This window comes from Bos indicus, chromosome 25, assembly GCF_029378745.1.
Source record: "Bos indicus isolate NIAB-ARS_2022 breed Sahiwal x Tharparkar chromosome 25, NIAB-ARS_B.indTharparkar_mat_pri_1.0, whole genome shotgun sequence".
NCBI lineage: Eukaryota > Metazoa > Chordata > Mammalia > Artiodactyla > Bovidae > Bos > Bos indicus.
The window spans coordinates 20,083,830-20,106,180 of record NC_091784.1 but is presented as its reverse complement, the minus strand read 5'-3'; the positions used below and the strand labels follow the sequence as shown (position 1 = coordinate 20,106,180).

Here is a 22,351-nt window from a genome sequence, read left to right as displayed (position 1 = left end):
GTCTTCTCCAGAACCCCAGTCCAAAGGCATCAATTCTTTGGTGCTCTGCCTTCTTCACTGTCCAGCTCTCACAAACATACTAGACCACTGGGAAGACCATAGCCTTGACTACAGGCCTTTGTCAGCAGAGTAATGTCTCTGTTTTTCAAGACCCTGTCTGGGTTTGTCATAGCTTTCCTGCCAAGTAGCAATCATCTTCTGATTTCATGGCTAGAGGCACCATCCACAGTGATTTCAGAGCCCAAAAAGAGGAAATCTGTCACTACTTCCACATTTTCCCCTTCTATTTGTCATAAAGTAATGGGGTCAGATCTTAGTTTTTTAATATTTAGTTTTAAGCTGACTCTTTCACTCTCCCCCTTCACCCTCATCAAGATGCTCTTTAGTCCTTCTTTACTTTCTGCCATTAAAGGAGTATCATCCACATATCTCAGGTTGTTGATATTTCTCCTGCCTATCTTGATTCCAGCTCAGCATTTCTCATTCAGCCTGGCATTTCTCATGACGTGTTCAATATATAGGTTAAATAAGCAGGGTGACAACAGACAGCCCTGTCATATCATACTTCAATAAAATATTAAAAAAATTGTGGGGGACAAATCCATTCCATAACAGCTTTCTACTTAGTAGCTAATCAGCTTGGGGGAAATTCACTTAAGGAGCCTTTATTTCCTTTTCTTATTCCTATCTTGAAGGTTATCCATCAGTGTCCAGCATAGGACCTATACACAGAGGGCAAAAATGCCCTTCCCTCCTTCCTACAGATACTTATGAGGGTTTCTGAGGACCATCTATTCTTTCCCAGTATTCTGTGTGAGATGTGAATGATAAAGGCATGGGTTTATAAAACCCCCCTGAGAACCAAAATAGGAAGGGGTAGATTAGAAATTTAGTGAAAGGAGATTTAACAGAATTAAGGGTTACTTGAATAGACAACCCTTCAGGAAATAGGTGGAGCTTCAACCTGTGTTACCCTAATCAAGACCCAAATTCTATAGAGAGCTTGTTTGATAGCTTCAGTCTTGTGCCTACCCCTTGTCCAAGCAGCTTGGAAGCAGCTTGACTAGAAGTCTCAGTAAGATTGTATCTAATGGGAGAGTTCCCTGAAGCCCATCATGGTATTGCTACCAAAAGAAAAAGATCATTTGTGCTCATGCTTGGTCATGTCCAACTCTTTGCATCCCCATGGACTGTAGCCCACCAGGCTCCTCTGCCCATGGAATTTTTCAGGCAAGAATACTGGAGTGGATTGCCATTTCCTACTCCAGGGGATCTTCCTAACCAAGGAATTGAACCCATGTCTCTTGTGTCTCCTGCACTGGCAGATAGATTCTTTACCACTATGCCACCTGGGAAGTCAGAGAAAAGGATACTGGACAGAAAAGAACAAACGTCTGTGTATTTAAATTTACTTAGTTATGCTTAGGTTTTATTTGTCACATACATAGCCATTTGGTGTCTCCCATCAGAAAGCATAGCCCTTAAAGCGTGTCTTTGTCTGCACTTGTACAAATGTGCAGACAAATCTGTGTGTACAAATGTAAAAATGTGTGTTGCTTCTTTTGAGACTCTACAGTTTTATGGTTGCTCAGCACATGCTCCCCTAGAAAATACATGTACTTCCATAATGTAAAACTGGGCTAATTTTGAAATAGGAATTCTAAATAGTAGTCACATACAACCAGTGCCACAATCATGCTACTTAACAAACCATCCAAAATTGAATGGCTTTAAAGAATAAGCATTGATTTAACTCACAAATCTCCAGTTAACTGGTCAATTCTTCTGTGCTCAGCTGACCTTGGTGTGGCTCACTCATTCATCAGCAGTCAACTGGCAGGTCAGCTGGGAACTGGTTGCTTTAGCATGGCCTCAGCTTAAATGTCAAGGCTATGGTTTTTCCAGTAGTCATATAAGGATATGAGAGTTGGACTATAAAGAAAGCTGAGCAGAGAAGAATTGATGCTTTTGAACTGTGGTGTTGGAGAAGACTCTTGAGAGTCCCTTGGACTGCAAGGAGATCCAACCAGTCCATCCTAAAGGAAATCAGTCCTGAATGTTCATTGGGAGGACTGATGTTGAAGCTGAAGCTCCAATACTTTGGCCACCTGATGCAAAGAGCTGACTCATTTGAAAAGACCTTGATGCTGGGAAAGATTGAAGGCGAGAAGAGAAGGAGATGACAGAGGATGAGATGGTTGGATGGCATCACTGACTCAATGGACAGGAGTTTGAGTAAACTCTGGGAGTTGGTGATGGACAGGGAGTCCTGGTGTGCTGCAGTCCATGGGGTCGCAAAGAATAGGACATGACTGAGCCACTGAACTGAACTGAACAGCTTAGATGACCTGTCTCTGCTCCTTGTGATTCTTTATCATCTGGAGGATACTCTGGGTTTGTTCTCACAGTGAATGAAGAATGCTAAGACAGAGTGCATATGTATATGCGCTTCAAAAGACCTAGCCTCAGAACTGGCGTACCATCATTTCCATCACATTCTATTGGCCAAAACAAGTCACAAAGTCAGTCAGATTCAGGAAGAAGGAGGAGCAAGGAGGACCAGGCTAACTGCAAAGCACACTGCAAAGAGTGGGAGTCCACGGATGGGTGGAAGATTGGGACCTTTACAACTGATCTACCACGTCATCTTAAGAGCTTAAACATTTTATATTCTATCAACTGGAGGGACTACGCGATATTGCCAAGGAAATCTTTCTCTCTGTGGTAACAATTATCCTAGCTACTAGGTATGGAGTAACCTGTAATATTTGTAAGTATACAAGTTTTTATTTAGAACTTCTGAGCCTTCTCTGTCTTTCATTTAAGATGCCCTATCTTTCTATTAACAGATTAATGAAGCCTTTTATATGCCTTTGTCCAATTTCTTTATGAATCCATTTCTGTTACAAACCTCATTCAATTTCAATCTAGCTAAAGATCCAAAGGGTTAAAATGACATTCAGTTCAGTTCAGTCGCTCAGTCGTGTCCGACTCTTTGTGACCCCATGAATTGCAGCACGCCAGGCCTCCCTGTCCATCACCAACTCCCGGAGTTCACTCAGACTCACGTCCTTCGAGTCAGTGATGCCATCCAGCCATCTCATCCTCTGTCGTCCCCTTCTCCTCCTGCCCCCAATCCCTCCCAGCATCAGAGTCTTTTCCAATGAGTCAACTCTTCACATGAGGTGGCCAAAGTACTGGAGTTTCAGCTTCAGTATCATTCCCTCCAAAGGAATCCCAGGGCTGCTCTCCTTCAGAATGGACTGGTTGGATCTCCTTGCAGTCCAAGAGACTCTCAAGAGTCTTCTCCAACACCACAGTTCAAAAGCATCAATTCTTCGGCGCTCAGCCTTCTTCACAGTCCAACTCTCACATCCATACATGACCACAGGAAAAACCGTAGCCTTGACTAGACAGACCTTTGTTGGCAAAGTAATGTCTCTGCTTTTGAATATTCTATCCAGGTTGGTCATAACTTTCTTTCCAAGGAGTAAGCGTCTTTTAATTTCATGGCTGCAGTCACCATCTGCAGTGATTTTGGAGCCCCCCAAAATAAAGTCTGACACTGTTTCCCCATCTATTTCCCATGAAGTGATGGGACCAGATGCCATGATCTTAGTTTTCTGAATGTTGAGCTTTAAGCCAACTTCTTCACTCTCCACTTTCACTTTCATCAAGAGGCTTTTGAGTTCCTCTTCACTTTCTGCCATAAGGGTAGTGTCATCTGAATACCTGAGGTTATTGATATTTTTCCCTGCAATCTTGATTCCAGCTTGTGTTTCTTCAAGTCCAGCGTTTCTCATGATGTACTCTGCATATAAGTTAAATAAGCAGGTGATAATATACAGCCTTGACGTACTCCTTTTCCTATTTGGAACCAGTCTGTTGTTACATGTCCAGTTCTAACTGTTGCTTCTTGACCTGCATACAGATTTCTCAAAAGGCAGGTCAGGTGGTCTCATATTCCCATCTCTTGAAGAATTTTCCACAGTTGATTGTGATCCACACAGTCAAAGGCTTTGGCATAGTCAATAAAGCAGAAATAGATGTTTTTCTGGAACTCTCTTGCTTTTTCCATGATCCAGCGGATATTGGCAATTTGATCTCTGGTTCCTCTGCCTTTTCTAAAACCAGCTTGAACATCAGGAAGTTCATGGCTCACGTGTTGCTGAAGCCTGGCTTGGAGAATTTTGAGCATTACTTTACTAGCCTGTGAGATGAGTGCAATTGTGTGGTAGTTTGAGCATTCTTTGGCATTGCCTTTCTTTGGGATTGGAATGAAAACTGACCTTTTCCAGTCCTGTGGCCACTGCTGAGTTTTCCAAATTTGCTGGCATATTGAGTGCAGCACTTTCACAGCATCATCTTTCAGGATTTGAAATAGCTCAACTGGAATTCCATCACCTCCACTAGCTTTGTTCATAGTGATGCTTTCTAAGGCCCACTTGACTTCACATTCCAGGATGTCTGGCTTTAGGTCAGTGATCACACCATCGTGATTATCTGGGTCGTGAAGATCTTTTTTTGTACAGTTCTTCTGTGTATTCTTGCCACCTCTTCTTAATATCTTCTGCTTCTGTTAGGTCCATACCATTTCTGTCCTTTATCAAGCCCATCTTTGCATGACATGTCCCCTTGGTATCTCTAATTTTCTTGAAGAGATCTCTAGTCTTTCCCATTCTGTTGTTTTCCTCTATCTTTGCATTGAACACTGAGGAAGGCTTTCTTATCTCTTCTTCCTATTCTTTGGAACGCCACATTCAGATGCATATATCTTTCCTTTTCTCCTTTGCTTTTCACTTCTCTTCTTTTCACAGCTATTTGTAAGGCCTCCCCAGACAGCCATTTTGCTTTTTTGCATTTCTTTTCCATGGGGATGATCTTGATCCCTGTCTCCTGTAAAATGTCACGAATCTCATTCCATCGTTCATCAGGCATTCCATCTATCAGATCTAGGCCCTTAAATCTATTTCTCACTTCCACTATATAATCATAAGGGATTTGATTTAGGTCATACCTGAATGGTCTAGTGGTTTTCCCTACTTTCTTCAATTTAAGTCTGAATTTGGCAATAAGGAGTTCATGATCTGAGCCACAGTCAGCTCCTGGTCATGTTTTTGTTGACTGTATAGAGCTTCTCCATCTTTGGCTGCAAAGAATATAAGCAATCTGATTTTGGTGTTGACCATCTGGTGATGTCCATGTATAGAGTCTTCTCTTGTGTTGTTGGAAGAGGGTGTTTATTATGACCAGTGCATTTTCTTGGCAAAACTCTACTAGTCTTTGCCCTGCTTCATTCCGTATTCCAAGGCCAAATTTGCCTGTTACTCCAGGTGTTTCTTGACTTCCTACTTTTGCATTCTAGTTCCCTATAATGAAAAGGACATCTTTTTTGGGTGTTAGTTCTAAAAGGTCTTATAGGTCTTCATAGAATCGTTCAACTTCAGCTTCTTCAGCATTACTGGTTGGGGCATAGACTTGGATTACTGTGATATTGAACGGTTTGCCTTGGAATCGAACAGAGATCATTCTGTCGTTTTTGAGATTGCATCCAAGTACTGCATTTTGGACTCTTTTGTTGACCATGATGGCTACTCCATTTCTTCTGAGGGATTCCTGCCCGCAGTAGTAGATATAATGGTCATCTGAGTTAAATTCCCCCATTCCTGTCCATTTTAGTTCGCTGATTCCTAGAATGTTGACATTCACTCTTGCCATCTCTTGTTTGACCACTTCCAATTTGCCTTGATTACCTGACATTCCAGGTTCCTATGCAATATTGCTCTTTATAGCATCGGACCTTGCTTCTGTCACCAGTCACATCCATAGCCGGGTATTGTTTTTGCTTTGGCTCCATCCCTTCATTCTTTATATAGTTATTTCTCCACTGATCTCCAGTAGCATATTGGGCCCCTACTGACCTGGAGAGTTCCTCTTTCAGTATCCTATCATTTTGCCTTTTCATACTGTTCATGGGGTTCTCAAGGCAAGAATACTGAAGTGGTTTGCCATTCCCTTCTCCAGCGGACCACATTCTGTCAGATCTCAAGTGACATTAACATTGTATAATTAAAGTAGCTACCATATGTTTTTCAAAAGCATTCTTATTAACATAGTCTATCTTACGTTTACAAGTTAAATTCATATTCTATATTTGAAAGTGATGTTAAGCTATGTTAGCCTACCTGATAGAAGATTCTATATTTCTTGTTTATCTAATACCACTAAATTATATGGGGCTTCCCTGGTAGTTCAGTTGGTAAGAATCCACCTGCAATGCAGGTGATCCTGGTTCGATTCCTAGGTTGGGAGGATCCCCTGGAGAAGGGAAAGGCTACCCGCTCCAGTATTTGCTTCCCTTGTGCCTCAGCTGGTAAAGAATCCACCTGCAATGTGGGAGACCTGGGTTCAATCTCTGGGTTGGGAAGATCCCCTGGAGAAGGGAACAGCTACCCACTCCAGTATTCTGGCCTGGAGAATTCCATGGATTGTATAGTCCATGAGGTCACAAAGAGTTGGACACAACTGAGTGACTTTCACAACCTTCTGAAACTAAATTATAATTAGTGCTATCTTGTACTTTTAAAGCTACGTGAACTGCAAGAGAAGCATGGAGTTTTAGAACACTCATACACAGACACAGACACGCACACACACAGAACCATAATGAATTAGAATAAGCCTGGAAGTAGGTATCAGAAGACTTGGTTTCTCCCTGGAGCTCTGCTAACTTTCTATATGACCTTGGGCAAGTCACAAAAACCTCTTAGGCTTATTTTATTCATTTCATATTGAGAAGTTGGATTTTGGAAGTTGTATGAATCAAATCCACTCACTTGGGCAATATATCTATACCATGAAGTTTGAATTCATGGGCTTTTCATTTTATAACATTTACAGATAACATATACAAATCAGATTAACTTTTATCAATTTTAAATTACTTTACCTTGTTATTTATCAGCAAGACAATTCAATCAACTGAATGAAATTTAAGAGAAAGTACCACTCCTATCTCCCTATTCCTGTTACAAGAATGATATATTATGTATATTTATAGCCAGTACAGCAAGAGCTCAAACAAATCAGAACTGATAATGGTTGTGAACATCCAGCATAGCTGGATTGGTGTGGACTGCCTAGATATCTGCACTGACTCCTCCCTCAATTGACTCATTGGCTCTCTGGTAAATAAATGCAGACACACACTTACATACCCACACATAAACAGATAAATGGATAGGAAACACATGTGTTTCTCATTTTTGTTTTTTTAAGTAAAATATGAAAACATACTAATATAGTTCCAATAGTCCAATTTATGGTGGATGTCTTTAGTATCAATAGTCACAGACCCCATTGAATTCATATATTTTAGTATTTTTAGAGCTTTTCAGAGTTTATCTAACCATCTCCTGATGATAACAATTAGGGCATCTTCAATATTTTCACAGTTGTGAAAAGTAAGGCAACAGAATTGGAAATTAAGAATTATAAACTATTGTTTAAAAGAACAGCATTTCAGAAAATAAAGAGAGCACCTGCCCAAAGGAGGCAACAATACTGCATTGTTGTTCTGCATGACAACTTAAAACTCTCCTCAAGAAATGCCTAGTGATTAGCAGGTGAGACGAGGCCTCACGTCACGTAGAGACCATGGCATTCGCAGAAGAGGAGAAGGAACACCTTATAGTTATAAACACACTTAAAACGTCTCATTGAAAAGAATGTGGAAAACATACTTTTGAAAGAGATCCTACTGTTTATTTAGTAAAAGATTAAGTGTCTATCTTTTTTGGAAAGATTTGTTTTCCTAACTAGTAAAATGAGACACTCCTTGATTGCAGAGAGCCATGCCTTCCTCATTCTCAAAGTTAACCGTACCAACACATTCGTATCCTTGTGCACTTCTGCAGAATTGATTCTTAGGGAGTCTGGAGCTAGTTGCTCAGTGACTGTCCCAAGTGCAGCATTGGCTGGGTTGGGCAAGGCAAATGAAATTAATATCTGGCATGCTCACCACCCTCATCACCCTCACCAGTTCTCAGAGTGGTCCTCCTTATCTCCATGCCTCCTGCTCAGGGCTTTTGTGCTGCCCCTTCATCATGCAGAACCCCCAGTTTAGGGATCTGAGCAGAGCTACCCTTTCCAAGGCAACACCTCACACTCTGGAGAAAAAGGTATAACTTTGGGAGAAGCAAGTCTAGGGTGGGGCCTGGGAAGGTGGAACATATTAATCTATTACCTCTCTGACTACCTTAATAGGTCTCTCTGAATCTTGCCCCTACATTCTATCATCTACTGGATGGAATGGTCTTCAAATCTCTCCAATGGTCTTCTTATCATAGTCTTAACCATCGTGGTAACAAATTACCTTCACAGTCATAGAAAAAGTGCTACTTTTGGGAATATATGCTTAGAAGTAATTATTGCTATCATGCTTCTGCTCAGAACCTAAATCCTTTCACCACCTCTATCTTCAAAAGCCTGCTTATCCTGGATTTTGCTCCCTCTCCTCCATTCCACTGGAATATAATCAACTGATTCCCATAAAGAAGTTAATCACTGGCAATCATTCATTTTCTTGTCTACTTCCTTCAGATATTTCCCAAGTTTTCCTGATCATAAGACTCACCTGATTGCTTAAACATACGGTACCCCAGTTTCCTCCCCTGGAGAGTCTGAGTCAGCAGCTTCTGGGTGGGACATAGGAATCTGTGACATTAACAAAGAGCCCCATATGATCATTTTTGAATTTTTAATTGGAGGATGATTACTTTACAATGTTTTGTGGGTTTCTGCCCTACAACAAACCAAATTGGTCATAACTATATATACATATATATATCCTCTCCCCCTTGAATCTCCCTCCTGCTCACCCATCCCATCCCTTTAGGTCATCACAGAGTGCCAGGCTGGGCTCCCTGTGTCATATGGCAGTTCCCCACTAACTATTTTACACATGGTAGGTATATATGTCAATGCTACTTTCACAAATAGTCCTACCCTCTCCTTCCCTTGCTGTGTCTTCAAGTCCATTCTCTACATTTGTGTCTCCATTCCCTCCCTGAAGATAGGTTCTTCAGTACCAGCTGTGAATGTTTCGATCAAGGGAGTTAAGGAAACCACTACTCTGACGAACAATATTTCAGACACCTGTAACAGGGAATGACGATTAGTCCTCAAGAAACATCGTTAACATATAAAGACATAAAGAGCAACACATAAATAAATAATTGTAAGTGCTACCCCACAAACTTGTACAGAATTTGAGCATTATCACCTGTTATGGAATGTGGTCTTCAGACATCAAGGTGTCTCAGTCTGGTCCTGGCTCTGACACCCAGTTGTTAAAGCTTGAGCAAGTTGGTTTCCTCAGATTCCCCACCTATAAACTCCAGTTCCTACACAGTATGACATTCTTATTCAGGTCACTATTCCTTTTGACCCAGAATTTCTACTTCTAGTAATCTATCCTGAGAGTTAACCAGGGAAATGTACAAGTCCAGCAGATTGTTTATAATAATGAAAACATTGGAAGCTGTATTAATGTCCATCATTAGAGAACAGCTAAACACTGATTTATCTAGACATTGAATACTACGCAACATTAAAAATGGTAATGGAGATCTTTATGTTTGATATGGAAAATGTCCATGACATATAAAGTAGTAAAAGCAGGTTACAAACATAACTTATACTTCAATCCCAGGTTGTTATTTTTTTTTTAAGTGTGATGTTTGTAGAGAAAGACCATAGAGTTACACACTTAAGTACTTGCAGTGGATGATTTTTTCCTTTCTCTATATCCTTCTTTAATTGTCTGTATTTTTTGAAGTAAAATTAAAATCTATACTTGGGGGAAAATAATGTTTCATCATTTTTAAAAAGGTACTTCTTCATGCACATTGTCAGGTTGATATCCACAATAGCCAGGAGACCAGGAGTAACTTAAAAGAAAGGTTTATTACTCAAAGACAGTGTAAACAAGAGATGATCTTTCCTCCAAAAAAATCCCACCCCACTCTCTCACTCTACATTTGAGTTGTAAAGAGTTTGTCCAAAAGATTCTATTTTTCCTAGTGTTATGGAAAAATGTACCAATTCATTCACCTGAGCCAATTTCAAGGAACTAAATTGGCTGCAGAGCAGCCGGTGGAAAACCAAGGCAAGTGTCAGGAAGGGGAAAACTCTGCTTGTTTTAGGCCTTCTGGAAAGGCTCTTCCCAAATCCCTTCCTCTCAGCTGGGAGGGCTAGAGAAGATTCAGGTGACTCCAATGGGGAGAGGGCGGGGACCAAGCCCCGTTTCCTGCTATAAAAGCCAGAGCAGCACGCCCCTCTGCCTGGTTGATTTGGTGGTATCTTCGGTCATGGCATGCAGGCAGAGAGGAGACAGCGGGAGACCCTCAAGCTGGTTCCGTGCAGACTGGAGGTATTTCTGGGGGCAGAAAGAAGGGGACAAAATGCCTTGTCTGCTGAAGTTCACTCCTCTTTAACTTTCTCCCCCATGTCCTCCTGCACCTACAGGTCATTTTTTCTATCTTTCACCCTTTTGACTTCGGTGAACTCAATAGATGTTAATCAGTTGGATCCTGCCTTCCCAGGTAGGCCTCTTGGGTGAGGGAAATGTCCTTAAGCATCTGTGAAATGGATTGCAACTAGGGTGCCTAGATGGCCAGAAAACACAAAAGTGAGTTAAACGATCTCCAGTCATTCTTTTGCCTATCTTGATCAAGTCACTTCAGTTTTCCCGTAGCTTACCTATAGCTTGCTCTGCAGCTAAATGCAGGAGCTTGGAAAAACACCCGCACTGCCTTCTATTTCCTCACTGCCTCCAGCTTTACAGCACCCAAAGAACAGCAAACCACCTACCAAGCCCTCATCTTTGGGAGCAGGCATCTTCAAACACATACTCATGCTTGAGGAAAGCATCAATAACAGGCAAAATCACTTGTAATGAGGAGTTTCTTAAGATTTGCACTTGAGCCAAAGGATGCACATTGTCAAGCTATTTGGCAGATTATTCTTCAAAAATGTGTTCTTGGAGTTACCTAGGGAATTTTTTAAACTTCAAATTGAAAGATCTTTAGACAAAACTTTTCCCCAATTCTTCAAAGACCTACCATTTCTATTTCCATCAGGGTTCCAGGCTGGTTCCCACATGCATACTTGTTAACCCGAATCCAGGTTTCTCCTGGATAGAAAGCCCTAGGCATTTAATTGATATCTTCATTACAGTTCTCGGTATCTTACATCATAGTTATGTATTCCCATCAACTTGTAAGCTCCCCAGGATGGGGAATAAGCTTTGCCTCTCCCAACTGGCATCCTTCCTTATGCGTTAAAGAGGAAAGTTTCCTCAATACACTTCTGTAGGAATCATGCCTCCTGTGTTCAAAGATGCCCCACGTGCTTTCTTTGCTCTTCAGGTACTGTCACTTGCTATGAAAATAGAATGGTAGTGGAGTTTAAAAGAACTCTTGGCAACAAGATTCAGCATGCATCTGTGGTGGGTAAGTAATGTGTATTGTCTCATTTAAGTCTTACTTAGTAGGAAGCCCTTGGCTCAAAGTCATCACCATTTTCCAGTGAGCAAAGTACACAAATTCTGGAGCAGTCGTGCTCAAATCCCATGATGTCACAGGGTCCTTGAACTGCATCGTGACTCCTAAGAGTGGAAGACCTTGTCTGTCTTTGGAAATCTGTCTTATCTTAGGATTCACTAAGAAAAGTCTAGCTTCAAATCACAGCATCTCTCAGAGCTTGGGTTATATCCCAGTTGGGAAAATAAAAAGTAAGAAGTGATTGAAGTACCTTAGAAATGGATTTGCAGTCTTGCTTATGTAGCTTTGGTTGACTCTGTCACTGAAATATAAGATATAAATACATCTTGGCCATCTCCTTTCTAAAGCTGCTCTTGTTTCTGCAGATTCCCTTGGTCTTAAAATGCTGAACTGCACTTATGTTCTGGACCCAGAAAAGCTCACACTGAAGGCCCCATATGAAAGCTGTACCAAAAGAGTGGTAAGTAATTGAGGAGTAATTTGGGAAGTAGTAACCTAGGAGTTCGGAGAAGGCGATGGCACCCCACTCCAGTACTCTTGCCTGGAAAATTCCATGGATGGAGGATCCTGGTAGGCTGCAGTCCATGGGATCACTGAGAGTTGGACATGACTGAGTGACTTCACTTTCACTTTTCACTTTAATGCATTGGAGAAGGAAATGACAACCCACTCCAGTGTTCTTGCCTGGAGAATCCTAGGGGCGGCGGAGCCTGGTGGGCTGCCGCCTATGGGGTTGCACAGAGTTGGACACGACTGAAGCGACTTAGCAGCAGCAGCAGCAGCAGCAACCTAGGAGTTAAAGCTTTGGAGTAGAGCAGTGGTTCTCAATCAGGGTGATCTTTCTCTTTGGTCATCCCAGAGAACATCCTGCAACATTTGGAGACACTTACCACAGCTGTTGGGGGAGGAAGGAGAGGGCAGCTACTGGTCATCTGATGGGTACAAGCCAAGAATATTGCCAAATAACCTCCATGGCATACAGGAACTCTCAATAAAGATATATTAGACTCAAAACTCCAATGCTGAGCTTACCCTTGAATTGAGGCTTTGGGCTTTATTTCTGTCTTTGCCACTATCTATCTATGATTTGGAGTAAGTTAGCTAACCTTTCTAAGCCTCTACTTGTCCACTGGAAAATGGATTATGATATCTTTCCATAAGGTATCTAAAGACGAATGACACAGTGAAGGACTAGGCATAGTATGTAGACACAGCAAATGATCAAACGAGCTATTTTGATCTACACCCCTCATGGAAAAGGGGATGCTATTTTGGTGCTGGCAAATGGAGTGCTGGTACCTCTATGCTGGAAGGTGAACAGCAGCTGAAAAATAGGATTTTCTACTGTCAAGCAATAGTGCTACCCAATCAGGGTTATTAGGAGCAGTAAAAGAAGGCTAAGTCCTTTTCAGGCTTTATGTGCAAACAATCACTTAGGGAACTTTGTAAAGTACAGAAGTCACTTAGTTGACTTAATAGGTCTAGGGTACATCCTACAAGTCTTAACAGTCTACTTCATCTGAATCTACTGAAGATCTCCAGTAATTAAGAGAACTTTCCCTTCTAAAATGGACGTTCCCAACTTTAGGGAGCTTAGTGTTGTATTCCTTTAGAACAAAGGTCTGCAGAATGACCCGTGTATGGCCACAGCCAGTCCATGATCTATGTGTGATGGTCATCAAGCTAAGAATGGCTTTAGTTTAAGCATTTTAAAAATGTTAAAAGCATACGTGGCCTAAAAAGTCTAAATATTTACTAACACTTTATAGAAATTTGTTACTTGACCACTGCTTTAGACAGAATTCCCTGAGCCAGGGGAAATGGCAAAGATGGCCCTGTCCAGCACCCAGCACAATGGCTGCTAAAGTAGGTGCTCAGTAAGTATTTCTATCTCTTGATAGAGGCAGCAAGCCCAATAGGACCTTGATACTCAGACATAGGGTGAATGTAAAGGGAAAACAAAAACTGGACTCTGAGCCCTAAAACTCAAGGAGCTGTTCTCTGCCAATGAATGAGTCCTGGGATATCTAAAGAGGCTAAAGAATCTCCTGGTATAGGAATGAGGGACTTTTTAGAACTGTGGTACTGATTGACTTTTAAGGGTTTTGCTAATCAGCTGAGTCAGATGGTATTTTGGAATCCCCTTTCTCATTGAAGTTCTAACACTCTGTCCTTACTATGCCATTTTCATACAGCTTGGCCAGCACCAGATGACCATCACATTCATGAATGACAATACTGCCCATAGACAAAAGACTGTCTTGTATCACGTCAGCTGTCCGGTTATGCAAGCAGGAAGACATGATCAGCATTCGGGATCCACAATCTGCTCGAAGGATTTCATGTCTGTGAGTGAAGCAGCCTGAGTGCTTCTCATCCAGCTACTACAGGGGGAATGTGGTCTAGAGAGAGCTGGACTTCAGAACAAGATCAGGATTGCAATCCTGTATTTCACTACTGACTTGCTATGTGGCTTTGGACTGATTTCTTAACTGCAATGAGACCTTTTTAAAATCTGAAGTGGGGGACGATAACACCACATAGGGTGACTTTAAAAACTAAGAAGATAGATATAAGCACTCAGCACATCATGTTTTAGCAATAAAAAGGATTCAGTTGGTAGCTTGACAAACTGGATATTTATGTACCAGGCCCTATACCAGTTGCTAGGAAATCATAAATGAGAAAAACAGCATGTACTCATGGACTTTTTAGTCTCAAATGGCTAATAGCAACAGTGGGCAAAAATATTCATACTTTATTATAAGTGATGGAACTGCATGGCTTGACAGGACTTAGTGTCTCAACATACAACTGGAAGGGAGCTTTAGATCTTCCAATTACATTGAGGTCTCAAAAGCTCAATAGGGAAATGTCTAAGGGCACTTCTAGGATTCTTGACTGGTCCTGTGTTTCTACCATATCCCACGCCAGCCCTCACACTGTAAGAACCACACAGCAGTTGCTCTGGGTGTTTTCCATGTACCATCAGATAACATGACTTCAGAGATCTTCTCCAAATCAAAGCTTCACATCATCCTTCTTTTTCCTTCCAGTTTACCTTTCACTTTTTTCCTGGCCTGGCTGACGACACTGCGGTATGAAAACTATTTTTTAAATTACAAGCCTAAATAACCTTTAGTTCTGTATTAAAGGTGGAATAACTTCAATCCTGGTTAAAACATTAAATAGTCTTGGAGTTAAGGTGAGCACCAGCCCTCTAAATGAAACTTTTGCCTTTAGGGTCCCAAACCTCAGATGGGATGGACCGTTACAGTTGGTGATGGTGAAAGAGCCCAAAATCTGACCCTTCAAGAGGCTCTGACACAAGGATATAATCTCCTGATTGAGAACCAGAAGATGAGCATCCAAGTGTTATTCCATGCCACTGGAGTGACTCACTACTCGGTAGGTGTGAAATCTGTTTGTACCACCATCCAGGCTCAGACCAGTATTTCTAAATGCAAGCCTAATCTCAATCATTTCCTCACATTGAGGTTATAACTCATTCAACAGCCAAGTCCTATACTAAGTACTAAAGATGGTGAGATACAATGGTGAACAAAATGTTTCTTTCTTCAATCAGTTTTTCTTCTCCATAGATCTACATTCACTAAACAATGTGGAGCTACAGTAGTGCTAAATTAATGAAGGTGTTTTTATCATTGCCACGTTTAGTGTTTACAGTAGGTACTGGCCTTTTGGGGACCAACGATCAAGATACTACATTAAATCAGTTACTGTGCCAAAATACTTAGAACAGGTCTTGGCACCTACATGTTCCAACATTAGCCATCTTAACAGTACTGTTTTACATTGAGTATAAAAAACTGCTGAATCTTAAACATTCTCTCTGAATGCTGATACCATAAAGGAGTCATAAAACAAGAGCTCTTACTGCTTAGTAATGATCAGCTACAGGTCATGAGTAGAAATCACCTTGCCAGATGTTATAAAGTTTAAGATCTTAAGACTAGAATTAGTTGTTCACCTGTAGAACAACTATATGGTGAAATACCTGAACTCTACTTGGGCCAGGATGGTGCCCAATAGTTGAATATGTTTGCCCTGACTGTTTCTAGCATTGGTCAAAAATTCAAGTAACTCAGGTAAACCAATGTCTTTGAAAATGCCTCTCTTCAGCAAGGTAACAGCCATCTCTACATGGTGCCTCTGAAGCTTACGCATGTATCTCCTGGGCAGACGATCATCTTATCATCACGACTCATCTGTGCATCAGGTAAGGCCGAGGAAAGGGCAAGTCCAGTTGTGGAAGACCTTGTTCTAAGGGCTTAATCAAAGCTGACCATTCTGTCATTTCCTTCTAGATCCTGTGACCTGTAATGCCACACACATGACTCTCACCATACCAGAATTTCCTGGGAAGTTAAAATCTGTGAGCTTTGAAAATAAGAATATTGCTGTGAACCAGTTGCACAACAGCGGGATTGTTATGGAAATAGCAAATGGCCTCAGGTTGCATTTCAGCAAAACTCTCCTCAAAACAAAAGTACGTTCCATTGAACCCTAGCTTTTAGGCCATTGTGATTTGGCTGCTGATTTATCCATAAATTCTAATTGCTAGTGTTAAAAAAAATTTTTTTTTTCAAAAGTTTTGGAGTCCTCATTTGAACAGCTTGCATAAGTAATTCTCAAGTAACTGAAATTCACTCTCAAACCCAAGTATTTTTCAACTTCAATGGAAGTTTTCCTTAAGTGTCTTTTTTCACTGAATAGAACAAACTGCTATTAAGCATTTAATGATGAACTTCTCATGGCCTATTAAAACAGGGCAATTTGAGCCAAACTAGTGTCCCCTGCTATCCTCAGTGAAGCCAGTCTTGACTGATGCAATTGCCAGGGACACAGAATGTTATGTTGGTGTATATGTTGCAATAACATTTTATAACTCCTGGATTTGCAAGGTACTCAGCTCTTTGGAGGCTGAATTACAGATCAAATTCCAATGTCTAGTACAAACAGCATGCAGTCCTGGGTACTTGAGGGCATGAACTTAGAGAAATTTCCTGCCTCAGGAAGAATCCGGTCTGGAGAAGTGATGTGATCCCTTGCTCTGGTTTAAAGGAAAACCATATTCAGTCCGGAGTGTGCCTTGCAGATTTCAGCGTACTTCCTATCTGCCTGCTCAACAGGCTATGGCTGCTAACTGACATTCTTCCATTTCAGTTCTCTGAAAAATGCCTACCCTATCAGTTCTACTTATCTTCACTCAAGCTGACGTTTTATACTCAACTGGAGACAGTATCCATGGTGATTTATCCTGAATGTGTCTGCGAGTCAACAGTTTCTATAGGTAAAGATCATTTTTTTGAATAGTTCTACATTCTACATTCTCTCTTAGCTCTTACATGGGGGAAAGTGTACAGAAGTTCAAACTCTGTGCTGCTTATACTTTACGGAAATGGAAGACTGGTTAGACCACAAATAGCAGTCTAAGCTGCTATGATAGAAATCTAAGGAAGACAACACTTCCAAAATACACATACAGGAAGGTTTCACAACTGTTTAATGTTTTTAAGTAACCTGGGTATGCTTCATGTTAGAAGTCTGAGCCCACCATCTAAGTAAGATTGCTTCAAATCTGAAACTAGAGGGACTATGAGTATTTCCCCAAACTCTTAAATTCCTCAAAGAACATGGAAATTGGTATTTGCCCTTGTTTACTATTGCCTCTGTGCTCCTTTTTATTTGTATCAAGTCAAGTCAAATAGAAAATATTAGTTGTTGCTTCAACTTCCCCTCAAACCAAGATCTGTGAGTCTTGAAAGAAGGGACTTTAGGACTCAAGGCACTACACTTTAAGCTACATCAGGGTTTCATCATGGCTTTCTTACTCCACTTGGTGCCTCTTCCCATGTCTCCTGCTCCTCCTTCCTTTGGATGAAAAACCCTTAGACAGAGAAAGCCTCACTGCTCTCTAAGTACCTTGGGGTCTCCCCTTGTAATGCAAGCTGCTTGTCAAATTATTTTCCCAAGCAGACTTAAGACAAATTCTGTTGCCTCCTGATGAAAATCCAAACTTCATTTCATTTCAAACTAGTAATGACAATAGTCACATGGCAGACACTTTTTAAACTCCCTCCACTATAGTTTCAGGGGAGCTATGTACTCAAGATGGGTTTATGGATGTCGAGGTCTACCGCCATCAAACAAAACCAGCTCTCAACTTGGACACTCTTAGGGTGGGAGACTCCTCCTGCCAGCCAACCATTAAAGCTCCATTTCAAGGACTGGTGAAGTTTCACATACCCCTGAATGGATGTGGAACAAGACATAAGGTTAGTATAAGATTAGTATTGGCACATAGCAAGAGATTAAGACTTACCTTTGAGATAACTAACCACTTTCTCTAACCTTTAAGTTTGAGAATGGCAAAGTCATCTATGAAAATGAAATACATGCTCTCTGGGCGGATCTTCCTCCAAGCACAATTTCCAGAGATAGTGAGTTCAGGTGTGACGCAGTTGCTACTTAACTTTTTTGAGTGCCAGAATAAACTCGAGCAGTCTTTTAACCTAAAATTCTCAACACCCCCACCTACCCACTCTTACAGAATGACGGTGAGGTGCTATTATAGCAGCAGTAACATGCTAATAAATACCAATGTCGAAAGCCTTCCTCCTCCAGTAGCCTCAGTGAAGCCAGGTCCACTTGCCTTGACCCTGCAAACCTACCCAGGTGAGACATTATAAACTAAAAAATCTGCTTAAAAACTCAGGGGACTCATTCCTAAAATGAACTTTGCACCAGACTATAGAGTAGTCACAATGCTTAAGCTTCTATTGCAACCATCAACTACTTGAGTACCAGAATGGCTTCTACTCCATTGCAGATAATTCCTACCTGCAACCGTACGGGGACAAGGACTATCCTGTGGTGAGATACCTCCGCCAACCAATTTACTTAGAAGTGAGAGTCCTAAACAGGACTGACCCCAACATCAAGTTGGTCTTAGATGATTGCTGGGCAACATCCACCATGGACCCAGCCTCTCTCCCTCAGTGGAATATTATCGTGGATGGGTATGTATTCTCCACATATGGTAGTCCAGCTAATCAAACTGCCAGTAAAAAAAAAAAAAAAAAAAGTAGTAAAATGCTCTTGGGCTTGAGAGGAGCACTATATCAAAGGCCCTGACTTTTGTTCTTATTTCTTACCAACCAGTCCTCAGTCTAATAAGTTGACTCCTGTCTTTCCTATTACCCTTGAATCTAAAAGGATCCTTCCCAAGGAAATAATGACTTTAATACTCTAACATCTGGAAAGAGAATAGATTTCTAGTTCCTATTTATTGAATAACTTTTTTGCTCATTGATAAGTCGTGTCTAATTCTCTGTGACCCCTTGTGACCTATCGGGCTCTTCTGCCCATGGGATTTTCCAGGCAAGAATACTGGAGTGGGTTGCCATATCTTCCTCCAGGGGATATTCCCAGCTCCATTGCCAGGCAGATTCTTTACCAGTGAACCACCTGGGGAAGGTGCATTGAGTGTGTGTGTGTGTGTGTGTGTGTGTGTCACTTAATCATGTCCAGCTGTTTGTGATCCCATGGGGTATATAGCCCACCAGGTTTCTCTGTCCATGGAGTTCTCCAGGTAAGAATACTGGAGGGGGCTGCCATTCCCTTCTCCAGGGGATCTTCCCGACCCAGGCATCGAACCCAGGTCTCCCTCATTGCAGACAGATTCTTTACCATCTGAGCCACCAGAGAAGCCCACTGAATAACTACCATGTGCCAAAAAACAGTGCTCTGTACTCCAGATGCATTATCTAAACCACAACACTCCATGAGAGATACTAGCCCCCTCACTTTATAAAGAAACCCAAGCTTACTATTTAAATAACTAGCCCAAAGTAATATTTAGTAAGTGATAGGACGTGAATGAACTTCCCCAGTTACTCAGTTGTAAGGAATCCACCTGCAATGTATGATCCGCAGGAGACCTGGGTTGGATCCCTGGGGGAGGGAATGGCAACCCAATCCATTCTCTTGCCTGAAGAATTACATACACAGAGGAGCCTGGCGGGCTACAGTCCTTAGGGTCGCAAAGAGCTGGACACATGAAGCTACAACCCTCTGCTAGCATTTAAAATAAAAAATGGCAGGAGTTCTCTACCCTTTTTTTAATCAGCAACATATACTAACTGCCTGGGACATAATACTCATATTCATAAGAATTAAGCCATTGTCATCTGAAGAGCTACATAATTCTTGATGAGTTTAGCTGGAATACAAATAGGTATTGACACTTAACACAAAGTAGAGAACCTAGCACAAGTAACTTATGACTTCATGGATACTGTTGGATAGTCAAGTCAGAGGTATATAAAATAAACTAAAAGTACAGGCAGAAGGTCTACAGGAGGGCATGGCAACCCAGTTAGTATTTTTGCTTGGAGAATCCCCATGGACAGAGGAGCCTGGTGGGATACAGTCTGACACGACTGAGCGACTAAGCACAGCACAGCACAGGTAGAAGGTATAGCAATAGTCTTGAAGGTGTTACACGTGACTGAATTTGAGCAAACGCTTGAGTCTGAGGTGAATTCAGCTGATGTCCTACCCTGAAATATACCTTCCAGCTGTGAATACAACTTGGACAACCACAGAACCACCTTCCATCCGGTTGGCTCCTCGGTGGCCTATCCTAATCACTACCAGAGGTTTGCTGTGAAGACCTTTGCCTTTGTGTCAGAGGACCCAGCGTTCTCTCACTTGGTAAGTGATTAACTAGTTACCTGGGACAGATTGAATGAGACATCAGTTCCACTCAACTCTTGTCTCCTCTCCAGGTCTACTTCCACTGCAGCGCCTTAATCTGCGATCAACTTTCTTCTAACTTCCCCCTGTGTTCTGCGTCTTGCCTTGTGTCATCCAGAAGCAGGCGAGGTAAAATTTTCAAGTCTTCATTTAATGAGTTTACTTAAAACAAGCCTGATCCTTTCGGAATTTAGGAATGAGGGCTTTGTTTTTCATCTAGTCCAAGAGCCCAAGCAACCTGGGAGTCTGTGACGGACAGGTTCACAATCAGTCCCATGGACAAGTTTGTGTTTGCACATAAACTGTAGCCTGATCTTTTGAGACCCCCCAAAAGTTGTTCTTCCTGAGTCTAGGTAGACTCTGAACTTTGTCTTCTGATATTCTGATAATTCATCCTGCTCTTACAGTAAGGTGTATGTGCTCTCCTGTGAAGGGAGGCAAGATTGCATAGAGCAGGGAGTCCCTACAGAGCAGGTGTACCCTCGAAACCCTTCTCACCACTACTCGTTAACCCAGAGGTCAAACTGTCTGCAGCCACAGGGGCCACTGAGGAAGAGAAGATGATAGTGAGTCTCCCGGGCCCCATCCTCCTGTTGTCAGATGGCTCTTCATTCAGAGGTATGGATTTAAAGCCTTGGGTATTTCTTTAACTGAAGCTCTTGGTTTTATGTTAGACTTAACTGTGCACAGATAACATATGTGTGTGCTGAGTCGTGTTCAACTCTTTGTGGCCACATGGACTGTAGCCCACCAGGCTCCCCTGCCCATGGAATATTTCAGGCAAGAATACTGGAGTGGGGTTCCATTTCCAACTCCAGGGGATCTTCCTGACCTAGGGATCGAACCTGCATCTCTTGTGTCTCCTGCATTGGCAGGTGGATACTTAATGTCACTAGGGGAGCCCACAGATATCAAGTGCTTATGATTAATCAAGAGAATGCATCTCCTCCCAGCAACAGGTTCTGTTAGGTCTGTGTACCCTTCCCAGAATCCCTTTCCCACAAGGATCATTTAGTCTACCTACTGTACAGAGACCTCTCATTGTTAATAACTAAAAAAATTCCAGTTTTGTCACTAATGCCACATTAGAATCCTTAAATCTTAGTGCTCAAATATTGGGCCTACTATAGAAGAATTTCAAGCTCTTTGTTTAAAAAGACTAATAGGTCAGAAGACATGTGCTTGCTATTACAAAACTTTAGTCTTTACAAGATAATGTTAATATATCTTCATCTCAGATAGTCTTAATTTTAGGCCTAGAACTTGAAATTAAACTCACTTAAATCACTAGCTACTAACTGCAAGAAATCATGCACTTGGGACTACTAACCGTATATATCAGTGCCAGAATGTTAAACAAGCTGGGAATGAGATCCTTCCAGGTGTCAGCCCATCTGATCTGCAGTGAAAGCAAGTAGGAAGTGGGAACAACCGTGGGAGTGGAGTACGTCGAGGAGGAGGCTGGCTTGAGGGGAAAGACTACACTCTTTTGCAAGCTCCCAAGTGAGCCCTTTGAAGCTTATTTTCACTTCCTTCTCTGGGTAACTTTAATTGTAAAGCTTCAGCTTCAACCAAGTGTAAGTGATCTTAAGACTTGAATGTCTGTTTCCTTCCCAGATGCTGTGGATTCTAAAGGGCATGGGACTTCTGGATATGCTGCTTTTAAAACTATGGTTGCTGTAGTTGCCTTAGCAGGTGTTGTGGCAACTCTAAGCCTAATCAGCTACCTGCGCAAGAAAAGAATCACAGTGCTAAACCACTAATTGGATTTTCAATAAAATGTGGAAGTAAGCCTCTTGTTTCTTAAATTTAGATGGACTTCAAGGACTCTTTCTTGCAATCATTTTTCTTTAGAGACTATAGTACCTTTCCACAGTCCTCTTGAAAGGCTTTGTTCTGTGTGGATGTGAATAAGGGTATTCCTGACTTAATTGCTTCCTGTCACCAGCTTTTTCTGCCCTCTACCCCCAAAACTGGCAGTGCCAGAGAATTCAATAATGGGACTT

At 41.6% G+C, this 22,351-nt stretch overlaps 1 protein-coding gene across 6 annotated transcripts in view; it reads left to right on the top strand.

Annotated features, from left to right (window-relative positions):
• ZP2 (zona pellucida glycoprotein 2) overlaps nt 1–22,136 on the top strand; it is a 35,288-nt gene extending 13,152 nt beyond the window's left edge. Inside the window, exons 2-19 of one of the 6 annotated variants that reach the window (XR_011564046.1) lie at nt 10,528–10,604; nt 11,430–11,513; nt 11,930–12,024; nt 13,760–13,912; nt 14,621–14,662; nt 14,808–14,972; nt 15,708–15,804; nt 15,893–16,074; nt 16,752–16,878; nt 17,676–17,863; nt 17,947–18,038; nt 18,139–18,263; nt 18,418–18,607; nt 20,168–20,303; nt 20,378–20,474; nt 20,880–20,963; nt 21,728–21,848; nt 21,963–22,136. Coding sequence is in view for 5 of the 6 variants with exons in the window: in XM_019988401.2 (XP_019843960.2) it covers nt 10,278–10,432; nt 10,528–10,604; nt 11,430–11,513; nt 11,930–12,024; nt 13,760–13,912; nt 14,621–14,662; nt 14,808–14,972; nt 15,708–15,804; nt 15,893–16,074; nt 16,752–16,878; nt 17,676–17,863; nt 17,947–18,038; nt 18,139–18,263; nt 18,418–18,607; nt 20,168–20,303; nt 20,378–20,474; nt 20,880–20,963; nt 21,963–22,108 (2,235 nt within the window). In the remaining variant the exon portion in view is untranslated. Of the gene's footprint in view, nt 1–8,959; nt 9,239–9,370; nt 10,433–10,527; nt 10,605–11,429; nt 11,514–11,929; nt 12,025–13,759; nt 13,913–14,620; nt 14,663–14,807; nt 14,973–15,707; nt 15,805–15,892; nt 16,075–16,751; nt 16,879–17,675; nt 17,864–17,946; nt 18,039–18,138; nt 18,264–18,417; nt 18,608–20,167; nt 20,304–20,377; nt 20,475–20,879; nt 20,964–21,727; nt 21,849–21,962 lie in introns of those variants that run through there. The other 5 variants (XM_070779768.1, XM_019988401.2, XM_070779766.1 and 2 more) reach the window with 5 other exon arrangements.
• The last annotated feature ends 215 nt before the right edge of the window (nt 22,137–22,351 follow it).